This window comes from Alexandromys fortis, unplaced genomic scaffold (genome assembly GCF_014885135.2).
Source record: "Alexandromys fortis isolate MF-2015 unplaced genomic scaffold, M_Fortis_MF-2015_v1.1 scaffold_15, whole genome shotgun sequence".
Taxonomy (NCBI): Eukaryota; Metazoa; Chordata; class Mammalia; order Rodentia; family Cricetidae; genus Alexandromys; species Alexandromys fortis.
This window is the reverse complement of record NW_026067911.1, coordinates 4,951,140-4,975,514: the sequence shown is the minus strand read 5'-3', so window position 1 is coordinate 4,975,514 and position 24,375 is coordinate 4,951,140. Positions and strand designations below refer to the sequence as shown.

The following is a 24,375-nucleotide window of genomic DNA, read 5'->3' as shown; positions in this document are numbered from 1 at the left end:
GAGCACACGGAGAGAGCGTGGCTTGAAGAACGGGAACCTTCCCCTTGCGTGATGATATCTATTCCATGTGAAATTGTCTTCCGATATCATAAACTCAGCTTAAACTATATCTGCTCGGGACAAATGAACATTTTGTCAAAATTTCTTGAATCTGATCCCACTTAAAATTTTGGATCATCCTGATATTAGTCTAACCTAGCCTCAGGTGATTCTTACGCACCAAACCTTTTCTTTATGGATAACATATGTTTTGTTAAACTTCACCCTTTGAAGACTTGATGTTCTTTCCTGCTTTTCAGTTCTCATGTGGCACCACGGCTCTTTTATTCTTAGTTATCCAGCAGTGGTGGGTAGCACCTTTCCCTAAAACTTTCAGTTTCTCATTGATATCCGCAGTACAGGGCTACCAATTAGATAAAATCCGATTCCGTTTTGTTATGTCTTTGGGGTATGCCACTCCATCTGTCACTATGGGGTAGCCTAACCAGGCCACTGTGGAAGCAGTCCAGCTAGCTCTGCTTCTCATCAGTTTCCTCATTGGCTGGCACTGATGCCCTGCAGGCTCCTTCAGAACCTATGGCATGTAGGGATTTGAAGTCTTCTTGCGGAGTATTGTCTTGGTTAGTAAGCGATCATTGCGGAAGCAAAGATGTCGGTGATTGTACCTTTCAGATGTCAGCTATTGAGAACATGGCAGAGAAGCTGGAGAGCTTCAGCGCCCTGAAGCCCGAGGCCAGTGAGCTCCTTCAGTCGGTGCCCTCTATGTTCAGCTTTAGAGCACCTCCCAACACCCTGCCCGAGAACCTGCTGAGGAAGGGGAAAGAGCGCTACACCTGCAGGTAGGCGGAGCTAATGACAGGCAAAAATCTTCCCTTTGGTTCCGAACAGCCTTTTGTTGGCTTTACAAATTATTCTTGGTAATTTGTCAAATTATCAATATCAGCCATGACAGATTCCAGGTACTTCAAAGTGCTCTTTATTTGGTGATATATAAAAATAGTGGTTTAAAAAACTATCATTAAAAAAGAATTTTAATACAGACCATTTGGTTGTGATATTACAGAAACAATGCAGAGACTCTACTTGTCTCACAGTAGTTATGCATTTTCCTTCACAGTTAATTATTTTCATGCAAATATAGAATATTACTGCCTTCAATCATATCTTTATCAATTGTCATGGCACTAATTTTGAATCAAGCTATTCACAAAAGACAGAGTCTATAAGTGGGGAACACTGCTTAATAAATTTCTTAGATCTCACAAAGGGATGCACAAGCTTCCTTTGTGTGTCTTTTGTGTTCCCTAATAGATTATGCTCGATGATTTCTCAATTATTTTCAGATACTTGTGCTATCTGTTTCAAGCACATCAGTTTCTCTACTCCTTGGCCACACTGTTCCTTTCTCTCCAGTTGAAATATATATCTACCAACCCAGAATCACACACTCTTTGCAATTTCCTAGGTCCTCTTGTCCGTCCAGCTTTGTGAGTGTGAAAATATGGAATTAATAAAGCAAGTTTCTGGGGATCATTCGGGCTGATGCCTATTTTCATAAACTGCTCACTTATGCGTGAGCAAATTCGACAGGCCTCCTAATGCAGCCCTTATTGGTGGAGTTATTTATAACTTTAGGACGACTTTGCTGCAAACTGTAGATGCCAGAGACGACAGGAGTTGCGTGCAGGATTAAGTTAAGAACACACCCATGATGGCTTTCTCCTGTGGTGTAAGGCGACTCTGCTGACTCTCTCTTATAAATATCTTTTTCTCCAAGATACTGTGGCAAGATTTTTCCAAGGTCTGCGAACCTAACACGGCACTTGAGAACCCACACAGGAGAGCAGCCTTACAGGTTTGATGATATTTTTTTCTAACTATTTTAATAAATACTGTTGTATTCAATGTTCATTAGGTCACAGCAGAATAAGAATTAGTTTGGTGTGTATTTGAATGTAAATCAAACTCGAGTCAAAATAGAAATGCCTAGCTGCCAGGACCAAAGTTAAGAATGGCTTTTCTTCATCAAATGGGACTTCGAGACTTCGTAGTGTTTATAGTCTAAGAGATCTAGTGGAATTTCTAGTAATGAATATGTGTCTAAAAGATGTTAACAACCGTAAAAATGTTTTTACTTTAGTTCTTTTTTCTTAATAATCAGTATCATTTTAATTGACAAAGACCATAACACTGAAGTTCCTCTTGTCCAAGCTGCGAGTCCCTGCTAGGAGGTAACGATCCAAATATATCCTCTTCCGTAGCACAATTAAATCATCTTCCACAGATCCCAACAGGAGGTTTAAGAAACAAACATTTTAAACCTCAGAAGAAGAAAAAAAAGTATAGATTTAGAGATTCAACAGATAAGTATTCCAGGAAAAGGGCCAATTCTATCAATAGCTCTTTATTCTGTTAAAGGCTAAAATTAACCAAATGATACACAAGTCATATTTAACTGTAATAGCTTTGCTACAACACAATGGAATTACTTCAAAAATGCGACTCATTATTGACAGTATAGTCCTTTGCCCTGACAATTTCTCCAAGAGTGAATCTATTTCAACCAACACCGAAGTCTTGTTTCTCCTTTGCCATTCTTAAGGAGTGTGTATTAGTAGAATTATTTGGCCTGAACACTATTATGTTCATTACAATAAACAAATAGTCTTGTTTTAATGGTATTGTTTGTAAACATGACGATGAGAAAGGGGAGAGAGTTCAGCAGCTTGCTGTAAGACAGATCACAATGCCTGTAATTTCATTTCAGGGGAATTTGATGCCTCTGAATTCCAAAGTCATTTTTATGCTCGCGCTCTCGTGTACTTATCTACCCTCCTATATTGCATGCAATAAAAATGTAAATCCTAAAAAGAGAGAATGGAAAAACGGGGAGACCCATGCTCACTCAAAAATTAGAGAAGTTTTAGGAGAAACTCAGAAAATTAGCATTTTCTTAAGTCCCTTGGTTTCTATTTATAAATGAACTTTATATAACAAATATTTAAGAGGTAGAACAATGGAAAACTCTAGGTAAACTTTCATTTGGAGAATATTCCATCACCTAGGAATTCTTAAGAATTCTTAAGTGGAAAGATTGGTATATTCCCATTTTGTTATGGCTGAATGTTGTCCCGCTCCACAGCTCTGGCATCACTAGGATACCGTGCTCCTTTAGTTCTAGGCAGAATGAGAAGGGTCTTATTCTGCTTTGTACACAATACTGTTGTCATACATGTGTTCGAAAGTGCACAAACTAGCATTTGCATAGCTGGAAATCCTGAATGATTTGTCCAGATCTTCTATTTTACAAATGGAGAAAAATAAGAAATCTTCTCTTTAGATGCTAACTACTGTCTATGAAGTTTGGTACCCAGACTGGACTTTTTTTATTTTGGAGCTTTTACCTCATATCAGGTTTCAAAGGGTTTTTGGCTCCTATTTGATTTGAGCTGTCATTTAAATACCAGCTAATATATTGGACTAGAATAAAGTTACTTTAAAATTTACAGTACTTGCCTCTCTATTCAAGGTGTTAGCAGAAAATAGGGTCAAAATGCGAGTTGATCACGGGCAGAAACCTTCTTATTGATCAACTTTATTCACATCCAAGAGGATGATGTTGAGTAGATTTGGAAAAGACCTTTTCACACAGAAGAGAAACGGGAGCATGTGAAATTCTAACTCTTTCTCCATTGTGGTTCATGCAGACTGTGTCGTGAGCAGAACATGTCAGGCTTTTGATTACAGTGTGCATTTTCTCTGCGAGGTTCCTGGGTTTGCTTTACTTAGTCCAACACAGTTGTGCTAACTGCACCGGATTCCTCCCTGCGGTGTGCTTTCGAGATGAACGGAGAGCAGTAGGGAAAGCTAGTGTTCCATAAGTGTTCTTTATGACAGTGAAACGGAACAGCTCCGATCACAGCAGATGTTCCCTCCACTTCTATTCCTGTTGGAAGCCAGAAACATTAAAGAACGTTATGATGAAGTTGTTCCCACCACCTCAAGGACTCTAGAGTTGACTTATTGATACCGTGCCAAAGTAACTAGTTCAGCAGCTTATTTTTCCCACTGACCTGACTAGATTTCTGACATCACAAGGGAAGCAGGAAGAGTTGAATACTTGGAGTGTAAGGAGTGGAGTGACTTTTAATGTGGAGTGTTTGAGCTAAAGACCGCATTGAGGTGCAGAAGACCCGTCGCATATGGAAGTGCAACTAAAGGATTTTCTGACCTTGAAGTTACAAACTTTTACTTAGAAGGCAGTCAGGAAAGTCAGGTTATTTTCTTTTAACACAGTACACACACAGTACTCTCTCTCTCTCTCTCTCTCTCTCTCTCTCTCTCTCTCTCTCTCTCACACACACACACACACACACACCTCACAAATACATGATAGAGTCTCCCTTCAAGTGTGGTGAAATAACTCCATCGATTACAAAACCACTTCCATTCTCCCAACAAAGACCTGGGGTAGCCCGGGTCTCAAAGTTTTACATTTTTTTATTTTAGGGACAAAGGAAAGAATAAAATAACTTAGAATTTTTATTTGTATCAAATGTAGAAACAGTTAATAATTCACAATGATTCATTTTCAAGAAAACTGACCTTGTTCGGAGCTGTGGCCGACTTTTTAATAGACATCAGAATGGAAAATTGGGGGAAGGTGAAGCAGGAGGCTACTGAAGACCTTTGCTTTCATCCGGGGGACTTAGTGGCACCATCACTTGCTTTTGGAACATTTTCAGTCTTAAGGGAGGCTCCGGAATTCCTAATCACTACAGGTTAAGAAAAACCACTGTCTTTGGCACCAAGCACATTTTTTTTTTTTACATTGCTTCAGTTTTTAAAATATTGGTGTATTTTGTGCCATTTAGGAAAAAGCAATGGAATTTTCTTTGTTGTTATCATCAGGCAAGTTGAATTGGTTAGACTTTCACTATTCATTTAATAAGTATTTAACTGTGTGTGTTAAGCTGAACAAGAGTCAATGCTATCACTTTGTAATATGCTTAGTTTAGTGAGATTTGTGTAAAACATTGGAACTCAGTGTTCTAATCAATTAGAGAGCAATGAACGCACCCTAAACAAAACGAAACAAGTCCCCTGGAATTGCAGCAGTCCTATATGGATAGTATTTTCCTATGTGAAGTGTTATTTTAGCTTTCAAAAAGCCTTGTGAAATGTCTTCTAACGTGTTTGCTATAGTGGGTCTGTATTTACTTTCCAGGTGCAAATACTGTGATCGGTCCTTCAGCATTTCCTCCAACCTGCAGCGGCACGTCCGCAACATCCACAACAAGGAGAAGCCGTTTAAGTGTCACTTGTGTGACAGATGTTTTGGTCAACAAACCAATCTCGACAGACATCTGAAGAAACACGAGAATGGAAACATGTCTGGTGGGTCCTCGGTGGTGTTGTGGGGAAAGGATGACTTACGTTCTGTCCCGTGGAATACTCAGTCTTCACGCTCAGTCTTCCCTCCCATTTCAACACTCTAGTCTGACAGCACGCTGGAAGTTCATGCCACATTTCCCTGGCGTTTTAAAACCACACGAATGAGGCAATCACTGATGAATGGGAATGTGAGCCTCCACGGTCATATTTAGGTTTCATTTCCATCCAGCTGGAGTTATCTCAACAGGCAATCTCAAACAAAGACAGCCATGACCTAGATGCTGCACAGATAGGCGGCAGAATTTCCTGAATGGCAAGAATTCTCTTTCCATTTATTCGCAGAATATGTATTCTAAACGTGACGAAAATCCCTGCATATGAAGCTAGAAATCATGGTCCCCGGGAGTAACTTTTTTGTAAGACTCTGGATGGATGGGAAGGGGATATGATCAGAACAACATACAAAGGATGCCCAGATCACCTGGCTTTGTCCCAAAATGTTACCTAGAATTGAGTAACTGGCAACTTCACCCCAGTCTTTAGCCTTCCTTGCTGGCAAATGTGCCAATATGTTCTTAACAGAAGAGATTCTCACTCTTTGCTTTTGACAGTTAGACAACTAGCCAGGAGCTGGCCTTTGTCTGCTGGTGTATATGTATAGAGACAACCTGTGCAATTAAGAGTGTGGTGGGCAAGTACTGAGTTCAAGAAAGGGGGCTTCAGAGAAGGAAAAGAAGACAAATTTGGATAACCAAATAATTTTTCTTGAGTAAATTACTTTGTTGATCCTTTGTGAGTGTAAGCAACGTTATCTGTGATCTTGAATGGTAGCAACATATATTATTCATCTTCCTCATATCCAGAAAACCAATCCTGGGTTCAAAGTGTTAGATTTTAGGCCTAGAAGTTTAGCCCAATGAAGAAACTATGAAAATATATTCTATGTGATAAGTATTCTATATTATGTAAGCAACATTACTTCATAAAAAAATACAGAAAGTTAGAAAATGCAACTGGTTGGAGGCCCAGAAATATAGCTCGACAGAACAGTTACTTGGCATGTTCTGGGTTCTGAGTTTGATTTACAATATTGAAAAATAAAATTGTCAAAATTGAATGCTTGGTTTTTAACCAGATAATTTCTTTAAGATGAGGGAAAAAACCCTGGTTTTTTGTTATAAGGACAATAATAATGAACTACTAAATTGTAGACACATTTTGGGAATACATCAGCAGCATTAAGCCTGTGTTGGCATAAGACCTGGCAATACATGAAGTACTCACGGTGGTGCAAATTTATGTAAACCAGTACAGCAGCTCTGTGACAAATGTATCATGACTTTAATTTTGCAAGGAAGCTGAGGATCCTCATGACAGATCCATGTTTGGACTCTTTGTGCTGCACGAGCCCCTGGGTCGTTTCTGAGTCTGGTTACACCCCCTTGTAACAAATCAAGGCACAAAGTGCTGGGCGTGGTTTCAATCTTCACTTTGTCACACACCTTAGTGTAGCAACAATAGGCATGCACTGATTGCAGCGAGGACTGCGTGCAGTGTGTGGTGGCAGAATCTGCATATAAGGTTCCTATAGTTCCTTACCTGATCTTCTTATATGAATAAATATACTCCCATGCTCCAGAAAGATAAGAGCAAGCAGGTTGAGAGAGATGACAACCTCAGTAGGCTGTGGTTCTTGGTCTTGGTGTACCACAGTACTCTCAGGAGACTCTTATGAGCAGGCACTGTAAGTTGGAGTTGCTTGTACTCCCTTTGAAAAAGCACAAGTCTTAAGACCTAGCACTCCTCTGGTTCACAAGGAATGAAGTTCTACGTAAGTTGCCAGAAGAACAGTGATCTTCTCACAAAGGCTTTCTCTCCCACTCAGGTACGGCAACGTCATCGCCTCACTCAGAGCTAGAAGGCACAGGCGCGATCCTGGATGACAAAGAGGATGCCTACTTCACAGAGATCCGAAATTTCATTGGGAACAGCAACCATGGGAGCCAGTCTCCTCGGAACATGGACGAGAGGTAAAGCAGACCTTGTAGATGTTTCTGCACGCATGTGCCTAGGACTAGAGTTACTGCTGATGCCAGTGGTTGGTGTTTATTTGAACGGACAGCAAACAGTTATACAATATGTTACATGTACTAGTTGTGTGTGTGTGTGTCGTGTGCATGTGTGTATTTTGACATGTGCATCACTACCCACGCACATGTGTCCAAGCTGTGGAAGCCTGAGGTTGAGCACCTTCCCCAATCATTCTTCCACCTTATTCTTTGAGGCAAGGTCTCTCCAAGTCTAGCCTATAGCTCACTAATGTTTCCAACTTGGCTAGCCAGCATGCTGCCAGAATCCTTTGTCTTTGCCTTCTGAGGATGGAGGTATAGGGGGGCCACAGTGTCCATCCAGCATTTATGTGGGTTTGGGGGTCTCTGGTCTTCTTGCTTGGGCAGTAATTGCTTTAAGTGCTGAGCCATCTCTTCAGTTCCATATTAGTTGATTTAATTTTCACAATGATATCATAAAAGTGACTGCAACTTTATCAGCAAAAGAATGGGGACATCAAAGGTTAACGACTTGCCAGAAGCTACGTAAATAATTGATGGAGACGTAGCCTGGCCTATTTGTTTTGCAGCCCATTTTGCTACCAGGCATGTCTGCTTATCTTGGCAACTAAATAAAAATATTTTACAAAATTTCAAAGCCAGCAGGAAGCTCACCACAAGGGGTCAACTTTATCACTAGTCATTGTTGGCTATTACTATTTCCAACATAGTATTAACAGATATCTTGTGATACAATTTCTTGCATCTCCATCCTATCTCTCTATCCCTCTATATATCAGTATTAATATGTATATGAAGTTCACATTGATTAGGTTAATATGTTTACACCGAAGCTATTCGAGAACTTTTCAGTTGAGAGCCAATAGTTTCCCTTGGACTCTCAAACAGGCAGGGATGTTGGCTTTAAGTGGGCATGGCTGTTCTTGAGCTAGTAGCATCAGTAGCATTAGGGACATCAGCAGAGAAGCAAATGCTGTTAATAATTACTCGTTCATCTATGCTTGACCTTGTATATGAAGTTAATGACACAGTATTTTGCCAAAACTTTTCTTACATTTAAATTTCCGTACCATTAAGGGTGGCTAAATATTTGGTATTGAAGAACTACCCTTCTCTGACCATAGCCATCCTGGAGCATATTAAATTAGAATATTTTAAAATGTCATGAACTTTATTGATAAAGATTCCATCACTTTATTGTGGCCCTGTCTTTAGTTTGTTATGCTGGTAAAAGCCTAGACTAACCATTTTACGTCTTTCTCCAAGGAAGCACACTTCAGATAATAAATGTTCTAACTGAAATAACAGTAAAACAAACAACTGCTCTTGTTCTTTATTTTGTGTAACCGTAGCTAGGGAAAGGAGAGAGAAGGACCCTTTTAGGCCTCTAAGAAGTCATAAGAGCAACAGCATCTCCTTGTTGGACGTCCCATTGCTTTCACTTGCTCCTTTGTGTTTGTGTGGTGTGGGGGGAGATGAGCCCATTGCTTGGCAGTACAAAATGGAGTTAGTAACAGACATAATGTACAAATTAAAGTCTGATTATATAATAGAAATAAGAAATGCTAAAATCACCATTGGGTTCCGAAAAGTCTATTCAAATTTGATAGCGCTCAACTGGAGATTTTTGAGGCTGCATAGCCGCAACATCTGGCTTCAACATGTCTAAACACGGAAGTAGAAGTCGAGTCATTTGCCTTTCCTCTCTCTGCACCTATCAGGCTACTTTTGATGAATAATTTTTCCCTATAAATTGCCACATTTGAAAGCATAATTAACAAATAGGCTTTCTTAATCATGTGGCTTTTGTTGCTCTTGTTTTTTATCCATGGACTCTTTGTTCTTTTACTTTCATTTTTTCACTCTTTTAAAATAATAACAATTTCCTTCCATTCAAGCTAGGAAGTTGGCAGTGTATCTGAAAACTAATAGTTTATGTCTGTGAAAAATATGTTTTCATCGTTCTTTTTGGTAGAAGAGGTTAGGAGGTTGTATAAAATGCTCGATAATGATGTTACTTTTTCTGCTCAAATGCATTTGTACTTGGTGCTTCTGTCATCTCCAAGGTTGCTTCATGTATGTATTGCTTTAATTCTCAGAAATCTAAATGTTAAGTTCTACGTATTTTTGTGGGGGAATTGCTGTGTATGCCTTCTGATCTTTCATGGCCTGAAAAGTCGTTTCATTTCATGTGGAGGTATACTTACCTACATCAATAATCGAAGGTTCTGTGAGTTTCTAATACAGTAACTAGATAGAGGAACATGGTAAGACAAAAAATATGGATGACTTAGAGATTCGGATGCGTGGGGGCCTGTGATGCTTCATATCGTCGCATTCTCATCCACCGCTCTGACCATGCCTCTTTCAAAACCAGCTCCCTCTTTTAAAGTGCGTATACTTCTGTCATGTTTTAGTTCTGTTTTAAAGTCTTATAACAAAACTTATATCCATATTTTCCTTAAATTGATGGTCATTTTGAAAGCCTCACCATCATCTATGCCTTCAAATTCCATAAGCGGAATTTCTGTAGTACATTACATGAGTTCTGGATTGCAGCTCTTTCCAATGTGAACAGAGATATTACAAAGGACATTTTAAGCTGAAAAATGATTGTTTTGCACTGTTAGCTGGGCCTGCTATGTCAGTTTCAAAGGATGTTAGTTCGCTTAAATTCCTACTTGATTTACCATCTGTGTGTTTTCTTGGAAAACAAAGAACTCCTTTGCTCTTGGACAATTTAGGATCATTTAGAAAGAGTCAAGATTAGTGGGCTCTCAATAACTTCCAAGCTTGAGTATTGTGTCCAAGTAGAGAATATCACAATGGTCATCCAGGAACAGTAAATACCAATCGCTGCTTGGCAGCTTTGCTCACTTTGTCTTTGGTTTCGTAGATTCGGTGCGTGTGTGTGTGTGTGTGTGTGTGTGTGTGTTGAAGCTATTGTCAGCATTGCTCGGTGACACATGTTTTCCAGAAATCAATTACTTTAAATGGTGGCACTTAAACGGTAATTATGTACATAATGCAGAGAAAACATTCATGTGCTTTTACATAGTGCTTACCATATCGTTTATCAGGAAAGATAAGAAATCCGAGGCTGGGGTTGCTTTTCCTGTTCTGCCAGAGGCTGCATTTGCAGCCTGAGTAATCATCCAGTTATTTTTGTCTTTGTTTGCGCCTTTGTGAAAGTACATTATTTTCCCAAGGTTGCAGTGAGGCAAACACAATATAAATTCCTTTTGTAAGTGCTGAATATTTAAACTATTGTTATGGGGAATGATGAAAAAACTAACTGCATGTTTATATATCATCTATCTATCTGTCTGTCTATCTATCTATCTATCTATCTATCTATCTATCTATCTATCATCTATCCATCTATCTATCTATCTATCTATATTAATAACTTACCCTTTTACTCTCTATACTTTTAAAAGGATGAATGGCAGTCATTTTAAAGATGACAAGGCTTTGGTAACCAGCCAGAATTCTGATCTACTGGATGATGAAGAAGTAGAAGATGAGGTGTTGTTGGATGAGGAGGATGAAGACAATGATATGCCTGGCAAATCCAGAAAGGAGCTGGGGCCAGCTAATTTAGATGAAGAAATCCCCGAGGATGAGTATGAAGAAGCCGGTGCCCTGGAGATGCATTGTAAGACATCCCCTGTGAGGTGAGTGCTTTGAAACTTTGCAACTTTGCAAGCCAAGCAACAGACATACTCTGTGTGGCAGGCTGCGGTGGAAATTCCTCCAGCTCTGCTTGGCTACTGAAAGAATGTGTTAGATTAGGAGGAATCTGTGAGTAGCAAGTCATTAACGTTCCGTTTGACCCGGGAAAGGCACAAACAGTGAATCAGTTTGACATAGGAGAAAATGAGGTGGCAAGGGACACAAGCATGTAAATACATTAGTGTTTGTGGAACTCTGGTGGCCCCAAGCACGGAGGATGAATGAAGATTACACAAGCATTGACTTTTTAGATTCTACTTAGGAAGCCCAAAGGAAAAATAGACATTTCATTGTGATTGAATCCATTCAATCATCTATTATAGTTGTAACTCAAATGTTTAATATAAATTTCACAGATGATAGATTTTTAATGAGAAAAAATTAACAAATAGGCAAGGCGAAGGTGATACTATATTTTTGTGATCGCAAGGTATCCTCACTGAATATTTTTATAATTGACTTTACTCTAGAAGCAGTTTTCAAATGTATGATTTCTGTTCCCACACATTGCTAACTCAATATGGCATTGACTTTACTTCTGGTACATGCTTGACTTTAGTCAATAAAATATTGAAATAAATATATATTAAGATGTGCTATTTGTAAATATTTTAAAACTAGCAATTATTGCATGCTACTTTACATGACAGTGCAGTATGAAGTTTGACAGCTATTAAGATAAAAATGACAATAACTTGATGAGACAAAAAACTGCCAAAGAAAACCCAATCTCTGTGCTTTCCCATTGGTTCATTTTAGGTATAAAGAGGAAGACTATAAATCTGGCCTTTCTGCTCTAGACCACATAAGACACTTCACAGATAGCCTCAAAATGAGGGAGATGGAAGAGAATCAATACACTGACGCTGAGCTGTCTTCCTTTAGTTCTGCCCATGTGCCCGAGGAGCTTAAACAGCCGTTACACAGAAAGTCCAAGTCACAGGTACTGACTGCCGCAGTCCATACCAGGGGACATGGTGCATGCATGCCTGCATTTCTTCGATAAACAGAAGGAGATACTGTCACTCAGTAGCATTCTAGAATCCACTTAGATCTGGTTGCTTTATTCATGATGTTCCTGGTTTTTCTCTATATAGATGATCAATGCCAAAGTCAACTAATGCAGCCATTAACTTGTAAAACTGCATTCTGTACCACTGAAACTTCCATGGCAGGCCTGCCCTTGCCTTGCAGTGCCTTGAGTTTCCCTTTGGTTCTTTGCTTCTGGATAGAGAGCACACATGGCTTATCTTCAACTTACTTTTGTTACCTCAGTATTATTTTCTGATCATTCTGTCATAACCTCCATTGACATATGCATGTTTTAAATTTATTTATTTTTCTTTACTATATGTAGTGAATTCTGATATATCCATCAGATAATTAAGTCCAGAGATTAGGGCTAAAGTGAAGGCCAAAAATAAAATGAGCTACCAAAGATCTGCACCAGCTTAGACAGATCCAGAAGTAAAGCCTGCAGTGTTCACTGAGTGAATGAGTAGTCTTCTGACTCATGACCAACCAGCACATGGCAACAGAAAATTATTCTAAAAACGGATTCACCAGCACCAATTAAAAGAGCTTTAGTCTTTTGTTAAAAGATAAAGAGAAACAATAATTTTTTTATGACATCTACACTCAACTGAATGTTCATTAAGACCATTTTAAAAAAGACAGTTTAGCCAAGCGGTGGTGGCATATGCCTTTAAGCCCAGCACTTGGGAGGCAGTGGCAGGCAGATCTCTATGAGTTAGAGGCCAGCCTGGTCTACAAGAGCTGGTTCTAGCACAGGCCCCAAAGCTACAAACAAACCCTGTCTCAAGAAAAAAAAAAAAAAGAGGCAGGTTTAATTTTGGTCACATTGGTTGAATTGTTTTCTTCACTTAGAACATTTTGGAGGTGGCAGGACATATTAAAACAATGGGCGATATTAGCATACACATTTTGATATGATTTCCTATTCTTTGAGATGCATTGGGCTGGTGTTAATAATGATATAGTAAAATCTCAGCTAAGGTGTGGTGATTGCTGATCAGGGACGTTATGTGAGTAGAAAATGTATATTGTCTGTGATCATTTAATTAAATAAAAGCCTATGATACTATGTATGTAAGTAGAAAAAGTAATATTCTTTCTGAATTGGATATAGTCAGCCTCTGCACAGTGGGCTTCTGCAATCTATGTCATATTGGCAGAAGCACGTAGGTTATGGTCAGATGCCATTTCCTCATTGTAGAAGAAGGGGAGAGAAGTTGTCTCCTTCTTTTCTCTAACTCGATGGGCTAAACATGACTTCTCAGTTTCTAATGTTAAATTCGAGCCATACAGAGACACTTATAGACACTTCCATAAGAAGTGGTTGCTTTGAATACACACACACACACACACATTCACACAAATATATCCCATGTTTCCCAGCTGTCAGAGATTCATGGAGGATCCAAGCTTCCTTTCTTTTAGTTATCCCACCCCAATAAATAATGTGCAGTACATAATACACATTTCAGAAACTGTCAAACATGAGAGAAAGCCAGGGGGTCCGAGAATGTAAAGATAACAGCTGTGGCATGTGTCTCAGGGCCAGCCTTTTGAGGTAAATGTCCTGCCTAGACATAGTAACAGCTGGCATCACAATAAATATAAGCCTTGTGTAACCTAGCTCATGTTATTTTACTTCACTGTCCATATATGCACATATATGTAAATATGGGTGTTCTATCAAGTATTCATGCCAACTAACTTTATTTTAGGGCTCTGTGTTCATTCCCTTGCCACTAATTCAGCCACTCTGTGGTTTAGCCGCTGTCTCCGTGGTGGAGGAACTGAGCAGCGATCCCTGTATTTCAGTTGCCATTTGATTTCCCAAGAGCATACACTTTCTGTCATTTTTTTTTATAATTTGAAATTTATGGTGCTTTTCTCAAGCATTTATATATTAACTCTTTATAATGATTGAATCCAAAATCATTAATCAATAAAATAGTGACTTTATTTTGCCATGAGAATTTCCTTGAGGGAAAGCATATTCTACAAAAAACTATGTCCCTGATGGTATCAGTTTGCACGAGGCTTCCTAACCTGAATTCTGTGTTTCCTCTGCACCCACTGGAGACAAGTGCTGGGGTGTTCTTAATTAGTGTAAGGAAATTTAAACTCAAGTGATAGAGTAACCAAGGTCAGCACAAAGGACACGGGCTCTGCATTATCTGTCCTTAATCCTTTAGAACCTGTCACAGTGCCTGGCATAGAGTTTTATGCTTAAGGAATATTAGTTGAATAAACACTGGGATTTTTGTGCAAACCCAGAAGGCAAATCTCATCTATAAAAATCAAATGTGGACCAGTCACTAAAATAGTTGCTACGCAAGCAGAAGGACATGAGTTTGACCTGTCGAACTCACATAAAGAAAGCCAAGTATGGTGGTGGAAGGGTGCCTGGTGCTCACTGGTCATCCAGTTAGCCACGTTGGTGAGCTCCAGACTAGGGAAAGACCACGTTTCAAAGCACAGGGTGTGCTATACCTGATAAGCAGTATCTAATGCTGACATTTTGTTTCCACACACACAAACGCACACACACAAATATGTAACTCCCATGTGCAAGCATGTGTACATGCATGTGTGTGTACGCACTCACACACACACACACAGAAATAGAGAAGCCAAATGTGTGCAATAAGAGCCATGACCCAGCAAATTAAAATCAGCCTGTAATCTAACCAAATGCCATGGTGAGAGAGAAACCACAGGCTGGCCACATGTCTCAGCATGACTCCCCGAGATGAAATTCTGCTGAACAACAGAGGCATTTGTCTTTGTTTACAGACACTTGGAATGTCTTTGGCAGGACTTTAATGATTCCACTTCAACAGCATTTTGACAAGCAAGTTTAGCAATGGATGAGACCCACAATAGCAAATCAACAGTGAAAAGTTCACTCTCAAGTCAAGACCAAACACTTCATTTGAATATTTTCCTTGGCAGTGGGCGAGGGAATCTCTGAGCAGTTATTTAGAGCTTGGCATGATCACAGGGAAGAAAGAGTTGCTCCTGACAGAGAACCTCTGTGCACCTTCTCCTCATGGACTCATGACTCATGGTTGCTTAGGATGTTGTCGGGCCTCCTATTATTTTTTTTCTTGATGGAATTTACTTGAGCGCTTATTCTCAGGGGTGTTAGATGTCTACAGTAGGTATTTCAAACACAAAGAGAAACTTGAGAAAGGACACCAGTCTCAAATTTGGGCAGAAATAAGGCCTAGCTTTATAGAGTTGAAGGACCTTGGGGTGGTCATTCACCTTCAGGAGTCTGGGTTACAGGGTACAAGAGTCAGACCGTCTCCTCCACAGTCTGGCTAAGGTAAGCACTTACGTCCTTTTGATGAAAAGAATAGAGCCCCTCTATCAAATATAGTCATGAAGGGTGCTTGTGTCCAGGGTCTCATGTCTTCCTAATGTGCATGGACTGTATTCTTTGAATTGGATTTGCTCTTTCTGTTCAAATGCCCTTTTCTGAGTCTCTCCTTCTCACTCCAGGCGTATGCTATGATGCTGTCACTGGCCGACAAGGAGTCCCTCCATCCTGCCTCCCACAGCTCCTCCAACGTGTGGCACAGCATGGCAAGGGCTGCAGCAGAATCCAGTGCCATCCAGTCCATAAGTCATGTATGACGTTGTCGAGGTTGAGCAGAGTGGGACCAAGTCCAACAGTAGCATGGCTCTTTCCTAGAGAACACTTTACAAGACTGCTGAGCAGAATGCCTTATCAACCGAAAGGGTCACTCATTTCAAGTTTGGTGACCTTAAACTGAATGATTAAAGAAAAAGAGAGAGAAAAAAAAGGAAGCTATTTATTCTCAATATTTTGTTTTGCACAGCAAGGCAGCTGCTGACTTCTGGAGGATCAATTAATCTAACATGATCAGAGATGAATGAAAACCTCACTGGGGAAGGCACCTTCTATTCTCCTGTCCTAGGACTGGTGGATGAGAGGGGCGATTGAGACGGCAGCATTGATGATACAAATGAACACTCCATAGCAATCAAATTCTGCTTCTTACAAGATCACCTGATGTGATTGGGAACAGTTGCTTTTAATTACCAGATTTAATTCTTTTTCTTTTTTTAAAGTTTTATGTAATTTAATCCTTTGAAGATGGAAGTAGTCAGAAGAAAGGCACAATGATTCTAGGAAGTAATAGCAGGAGTTTTGTCACCCCCTTACCTTTTGCCTTCTTAAGTACATTGTTTAAAACTAGGGAAAAAGGGTATGTGTATATTGTAAACTATGGATGCTCATGCTCAGAGAGGGTAAGTCAGTGATGTAACCTATTCATCACCAGTACCGCTGTACCACTAATACGATGTTTGCCAAATCCTTGTGATAACATCTTAATTTTAGACAATCATGTCACTGTTTTTAATGTTTAAATTTTTTTGTGTGTCGCGTGTATCATGTATTTATTTGTTGGCAAACTATTGTTTGTTGATTAAAAAGAGCACTGTTCCTGTCAGCCACTATGTTATGATGTCGGAGGCACACCCCTTTCGGAATTTCCAGGACCAAGGGGACACGACCTGTGTATGGGAGTGCCCAATAGCGTTTGGCTTTTCCTAACATTCCTTCCTTTTTGTTGTTGTCGTCGTTTTGTTTTCCTTTTTAATGAACTAAATACAAATAGATGCGACTTAGTTTTTGGAATACCGAGATCAATTCAATTGTATAAATGATTATAATTTCTTTCACGAAAGCATGATTCTTCTGATTAAGAACTGTACCCCATATTTTATGCTGGTCGTCTGCAAGCTTGTGCGATGATGTTATGTTCATGTTAATCCTATTTGTAAAATGAAGTGTCCCTGACCTTATGTTAAAAAGAGAAAAGTAAATAACAGACATTATTCAGTTATTTTTGTCCTTTCTCGATAAACCAGATTTTGTTTTCCTTTTGTTTGTAATCTCATTTGGAAATAATTGGCGAGTTGAGGTACTTTCTTCCAATGCTTTGTACATTATAAACTGTTATGCCTTTCTATGCGTCACTGTGGGAGGAGCAACTAAAAAAATAAAGACTTCCGAAAGTGATGAAAAATAACGACTCCCCCGTGTGCTGTTTTCCTTGCTCATGCAAGTTTAGTTTCCTTCTGGCGTCCAAATGATGGAAAGATAAGGCGTTGAAGACCCCTATGCCCTAGCAGACTTGTGGAATGTCGGCATGTTTGTTTGGCTTTGAGATGACACAGTGATAGATCTTAGCCAGCGGTGAGGTCGACTGCCTGCGCTGAACTTTCTTCATGGTGCAAAATCAAGACCCATAGTCCTCGCTTCCCAGCCCTGGCATCACCCCAGGTCTGCAGTACACATTGTAATCAGATCAGAGACCTCATCACAGGGAGCTTCCCTGGTGTTTGTGCCTCGACTCCTGGTGGTGTGTGTGTTCCTGGTGACAAACCTAGGGACTTAGTATTCATGGTGAACAACTCTAAAGCACTGACTATATGCTCTGTCATTGATTTTCCTTATAATAACATACTTACTGTCAAATTTTAGAAGCACAGAAGCATCGTTCATTTTCCCCCTATGTTCCCACTTCGATTATGTTATTTTTTGTATGTGCATAAGAATTTATATACATCTTGTACATGCCTGGTGCCCCAGATGGCCAGAAGATGACATCAGATAGCTTAGAACTGGTTATAAGTGGCTGTAAGTTTTCTGTTGTGAGTGCTGGAAACCAAACCCAAGTAAACTGCAAGACCAGCAAATTCGTTTAACCATTGAGCAATCTCTTCAGCTCCACCTATATTTCTTTCAAAATTTTGCCTGGCTTCAAAATACCATTATAAAAAGAAAACAATAAAATCAGTGTATATTGCAGCAAGTTCTGCAAGCTTATCATGTAGATATTTGATCTAATATAGTTTCAGTATTGTTGAAAAATGTAGCTTTTCTGTTTTCATTAATACAAATGAAGACATGTTAGTCTCCTATACATAATTGTTCCTGGGAGTTGAGGGCCACATGTGCGGTGCTGAAATGAGGGGTCCCGTAGATCATGCCTCCCCTGGAGTAACAATTAAGGATTTCATTTTGCTTCTTACTTATAATTCTGAATTGCTTAAAGAGGCTAGTTCATGTCTGTCCAAGCACAGGGTTTGACTGAACAAGTCTGAAGAGTAAAGGTGCACACATCTGTTTGGACTCCTTCCTTTGCCTGTTCATCGCTAGCAACCATGTTAGCTCTGCAGCTTAACAGTGCTAACTAAGTAGTGCCAGATTTCTCTCTACATATTTGTATTATAGGAATAAAATTCTGAGATTAATTAGAGATTTTATAAAGTAAACAGAATTTTCAAGAAATGAACTTAAGGTATAAATCTGTAACCAAAGAAATAGAAGAAGAACATAGCATTTGGCTGTAAGAATAGCACACATGAGAAGATGGGGACGTGGGTAAAATGTTATTTTAAAAAATATACCTACGCATTCAATCAGAGTGAATGCAATTAAAATACTCCCAATGCTGCTGACTTCCTTGTCGACTTTGATCTTCATGTTTCAATTGGTTGCTAGAGTTTATTCTCTCAAACTCCAGAAAGATAATCAAGATATATGCCTCCCAGTCTCTCTTGCTCACTTGCTTTCCCCGTCACTACACCAACTGCATGCCCTAAGAAGAAGCAATGATACGGACAGGAGACCACCTTGGGAACCAAGGCTGGGTTTGAGTTGTGGCTGCAATACCTATCAGCACTCATGTCTCATGTCTTGAGAAAGTCATACCCTCATCTTGGAGACCAGAAGCTGCTACTGCCTGCTCTGCTGCTTTGTTGAGAGGCTGTAGAAATCAAAGTCAGAGGACTTGAGTTCGGTGTTAGAGTGCATGCTGAGATCACCCGAAGTCTTGGTTTCAATCCCCACATTGCACAAAATTAAACGAATTAATAATAAAATTAGAAAATAATTTGAAAAAGTTATGAACATGCAAAATACTTATAATTTTCTTGTGATGATCTTAAAGACTATAATATGTGGGCCCATGTATATATTTGCCCTGGCAATACCCATATGTACATAGAGGTACCCATATGTACATAGAGGTACATATGCAAACACTCTGCAAAAGAACAGTTCTACAATATGACAGAGATCTATTTGAGATTAATTCAATGATTGAAAGGGAAGTTTTATAACAAAATTAGCTAGGAATGTTTGTTTTACCTCATTCTGGTCCTTGTTTTCACGCTTGGCTTTTTGTGATGGGCATTGAGACTAGGGTATATTAAACACATGCTCTACCACTAAGCTATGCCCCCTGTGATAGACACATTTTTGGAAAAGCATACATTGTTTTGAAACAAAGAAAGTTCAGTTCTTTAAAAACATGAAAACTGACATTACATCTGTTGATGGTAACTGTACATTCTGAAATAGTTAATTAGTATGCACTTTATGACAATAGTAATCTACCTATTCTTTAAATTCAAATCTGCAATATATTGTTATTTCTACTATTGTGTATATTAAATAATTGTCACTATTAAGTGTACTAATAAAGCTCTTTAAATTTATTCAAATACAATCTTTGAAAATTCCCCAAAAGTTCAAGTATAATTAAGAGAATTCATTCTTAACTTTATTTTCAGATGGCTGCTACCTACAACCCTATTTCAGAGAAAATAGAATTAGCTGTTCTTGCAATTACATATGCAAATGTGCAAAAGACGTACATAGCCTTTGCTCAGCTAATCTGCCTAACAGGAAGGCAGGCAGCTGCCTTCCTGCTTTAGAGACAAGGAAACTGGAGTTCACTGTCAATAGTTGGGTGAGATGTGTGGGCGATGGAGGACACAGTGTCTAAGACTCCACAGTTCATGCAGAGTCAAAGAAATGGAGTATTTCAAAGCTGAAGAAATGTGCCCCCCTTCAAAAGTGCGGCTGCCTCTCTGCAAATGTGCCCAGGAGACACTGAGGCGCTGAGTCTTGGCTGCAAAGAGCTTAACAGATATCTGCCAAGCTTTTGTTCCAGGTTTTTTAAAAATTCAGGTTATTAAGACTGCTATAATTTGCTGATACTCATGAGAGACCTGCCCTTTCTTAAACAGAAATGGAAGGGGAGGGGATTAGGGGGTGGGAATAGAGTTAGGAGAGGAACTTGGAGGAGAGGAGGGAGGGGAAATTGCAGCCAGGATGTAAAATAAATAAATAAATAAATAAATAAATAAATAAATAAATAAATAAATCTAGTTAAAAAAAATTCAGGTTATCCCACATCAGAACCAGCAGTGCTTTCGAAAGCCCCTCTGTGCTTTGCTAGTAACTCTGCACCATCTTTACTGCATCTCTTAAGCTTGACCACTTGTTTTTTCTAAAATGGATGATTCGTCATAAGCTTACGTTTTGAATTGACTAACATGCAATGATTTAAGCACTTTCAGGAATGCTTATCAGACTCAAGAGAAAGAAAACATGAGAGCAAGAGCAGAGAAGAATTGTCCTTATTCTCCATGGGCTTAAAGGCTTGTGGGTGAGAGGAGAGTGTAGAGGGAAGGGGAGGGAAGAACGTAAAAGGAAACTTAGCGAGCAGTCTGGTCACCTCCCCAAGAGATATGGGTTAGTGTTTAATGGTTATTTTAAAATATTATTTTTACAGTCTATACAAGATACTTTTTTGAAGCTCTGTGAATTTAAAAAGCACGCTATACTCATCACGACGTAGGATGAGTACTATTCAAAACACAAACAATTGCTGGCAAGAACATGGAGAAAATGTACTGTCAAATGGAATAGCCAGTTTGCAAGACTACATGAAGATTCTTAAGAAAATTATGAATTCATTTCAGGCTGCAGATTCAAAATGACTGAAATCAAAGTGTTTAAGATATATTTGCATACCCCTGTTAATAACATTTTTTTTTTTTTATTTTTCGAGACAGGGTTTCTCCATAGCTTTTTGGTTCCTGTCCTGGAACTAGCTCTTGAAGACCAGGCTGGCCTCGAACTCACAGAGATCCGCCTGCCTCTGCCTCCCGAGTGCTGGGATTAAAGGCGTGCGCCACCACCGCCTGGCTTTAATCACAGTTTTTACGAAGACAAAAGTTGGCTATCAGTAGATAGACAAAAATCAGTAGGTATGTGAAATTTATATGTGTATGTGTGTATGTGAATATGTATCCAGTGAGGTATTCAGTGTTCAAAAGGAAGGGAATTCTGACACAGACAGTAATGTGGACAAATGTCAAGAAAATTTTACTAAGTAAAATAAACCGATCACAGAAGGAAAAATACTGTAGGATTCTGCTTCCATGGGGTATCTAGGGTAGTCAGTTCATAGAAGGAATGGCAGTAGCCATGGACCTGGGGGACTAAGGCATGATGAATTGTGTAATGGGAACGGGATTTCAGTCTTACATGATGAAGTGTTCTGGGTGTTCATTTGTCTTGCATGAACTGTACACTTAAATTGGTTGTATGATATTTTATGGAATATATATTTTACTCTTATTAAAGAGAAAAGAAAAATATCTCTTTTTATGGTTCTTCCAAAAGATTAAAATTTGTGAAAATTTATACAATTGAGGGGAAAGCTTCAGTCCCAATCCAGAAACAGGGAGTAGCCAGTGGAACTCCTTATTTTGGTCACTCTAGGTCTAGATTATAATATAGGGTCACCTCATGAAATTTTCCCCTGTAGAAATGAGGAAATAGCTGAGGGCCTTGGCTGCTGTGGGTTTTCTGAGTTGCTGCTGTAGCCTAGACACCACACCTGCTGCCACTTACCTGTGATGGCCTATTACTGTTACTGATGCAACTGCCCTTTCTCGAGCCTTCTTCCCTACCACTGTGCTTTACTGGGAAGTAGAAAGCAGGAGAGAAAACAGAGAAGAGGGTTTAAAACACTAGGTTCTTGTGATCCAAAGGGACAGTGATGGGTAGCAGAGGCCAGAGCTAGCACAAGACTGCTATACTATATGTGTTCCAGAACAATGGGGAAAGCCTTCAGCAACTCCCTTGCAAGTGTTCCTTGAGTGGTTACCAAGAAGTCAACCTGGCCTCAGACCTCCATGAGCTGGTTCATGATTGCCCTCTACCTTCAATTTGTCTCAAGCTTGCAGGAAATTTACCAGTCACCAAGTTCAACTATACCTTTGAAGGCTTTATACATTATAGAGATCTTGGGATACTTCCTCTTTATTCCTACCTAATTTTGTCTCTTCTTGCAGCCTCTGCCGTGTTCCTCAATGGCTAGATCACTTAGTCTGTAGATTGTAACTCTTATGTTACCTTGTCTGTTATCCCCCACTCTCATTACCTACTAGTGTGACTTGATTAGTCTCTCACAAAGCAATTTATCACATTTTAAAGTATCTATAATATATGTGTATGCATATACTATTTTAAGCTTATTTTGTTGTTGGTTTTTCTGAAATTTTAAAGTCCATCTGACTAATTATATTCAATTTCATTAAGACTGCTGCTAGTGACTGCTTCGGAAGATATATTTTGGTTATTCTATAAAACATATTAAACCAATTAATAGCTCAATTTCCTCAAAGGACATATACTATGCTATTATTCGTACTTACCTCTGGGAGATAGAGAGGGCAACTATTTGTATCTTACATTTTTTGTTGTTGTTTCAAGGCTTTTAGAAGGAAATGATTACTTCTTGCCTTGAAGAAAAATGTGTTTTTATAAATGAATATTAGTTGTTGACAGAGATTTCTGTCCTGCCTGGCCCCACAGCCATTCAGTCCCAAAGAAGTGCACAAAAGCCTACATTAATTATAAACTGGTTAGCTTATTAGCTCAGGATTTCTTATTAATAAATTTTTACATCTTAACCCAAAATACTTGTCTGTGTTAGTACCGTATAACAGTGAGGCATTCTCATCTTGCTTCCTCTTGGTCTGGGTAATGGCTGCAGACTAAGCCTTTCTTCTTTCCAGAATTCCCCTGTTCTAGTTGCCCCACCTATACTTCCTGTCTGGCTACTGGTCAATCAGCATTTTATTAAACCAATACAAGTGACAAATCAATATAGGGTACAAGACCATTGTCCCACAGCAATTAGTCAACACAAAGAAATTCAGACATTCATCCCGAGAAATTAGTTAGAATTACATGTAAGGATTTGCATATGTGGAATTTCACAAACTGTTGATAGTTGCTCATTTGCATTTTTATACTCTATAAAAATAAAAATGTGTTGATTTTTTTGTGTATAATTGTGTTCATGGTGTTATATTCACTAGACAAGTGCTCTTCCACTAATATATGTCCCAGCCTTCTCTTCTGTGTTGAGATAGAGCCTCACTCAGTTGTCCAGGCCTTGAACACTCTATGTGTTTCAGGCATTCCTTCAGCTTCAGGCTCCTGAATAGTGAGACTACAAGTATGAACTGTTACTTTCTCTGTGTCTTACTTTGAAAAGAAAAAAATCCACCACTAATATAACACTCTATTTCTCCATTTAAATCAGCTAAACAAAACGAGGATCAGAAAATAATGTTGTATGAGGGTTGAAGTAAGGACTGGCTGCTCTCCATCACAATAAAGGAAAGCCAGGGTGATCAAGAGTGTGGGATGGTAGTTTCGTTCAACTTTCAAAATGCCAAGTCCCAACACATACTCTCCCCTTCTTCAGAGCTGGCAATGAAGTGTGATTAATAGCACAATGGGTTAAAATAGTTATTGGACAATGGTATTCGAGCCAAAGGCATCATGAGTCAATGGTTCTCAACCTTCCTAATGCAATGATCCTTTGATACAATTTCTCATGTTGTGCTGACCCCTTCAATGAAAATTTATTTCATTGCTACTTCATAAGTGTAATTTTGCTACTATTATTAATTATAATGTAAACATCTGATATGTGAGATACCTGATATGTGACCTAAAAGGGGTCATGACCCAACAGGTTGAGAACCACCGCCTTAGAGGCCATTCTCTCTTTCCATCATTTGGGTCCCAGGGGTCTAGTTTATGTCATCAGCATTTGTTGTTATTGTCTTTTTTTTAAGAATTGTCGCTCCAAATGGGGAAAAAGGAATCTTAATACAAGTTTTATTATTATTATTATTTATATTTCTCATTGTGTTGGTCAATGTACTTGATTATTTTTCTAATAGAGTGGAGAAGAGCAAAGGGTAGCACCTGACGTCACTGCTGCACCTG

The 24,375-nt window shown here is 39.1% G+C and overlaps 1 protein-coding gene across 12 annotated transcripts in view; it reads left to right on the top strand.

The window, feature by feature from the left end:
- Positions 1-16,039, top strand: part of Mecom (MDS1 and EVI1 complex locus) — a 556,830-nt gene extending 540,791 nt beyond the window's left edge. For 11 of the 12 annotated variants that reach the window (XM_050138442.1, XM_050138443.1, XM_050138444.1 and 8 more), the window contains 7 exons: positions 673-839; positions 1,778-1,855; positions 5,228-5,397; positions 7,280-7,424; positions 10,904-11,140; positions 11,958-12,141; positions 15,735-16,039. In XM_050138442.1, the coding sequence (XP_049994399.1) occupies positions 673-839; positions 1,778-1,855; positions 5,228-5,397; positions 7,280-7,424; positions 10,904-11,140; positions 11,958-12,141; positions 15,735-15,869 (1,116 nt within the window). In that variant the 3' untranslated portion in view covers positions 15,870-16,039. The remainder of the gene's footprint in view (positions 1-672; positions 840-1,777; positions 1,856-5,227; positions 5,398-7,279; positions 7,425-10,903; positions 11,141-11,957; positions 12,142-15,734) is intronic. The other variant, XM_050138447.1, reaches the window with a different exon arrangement.
- Positions 16,040-24,375: the final 8,336 nt, after the last annotated feature.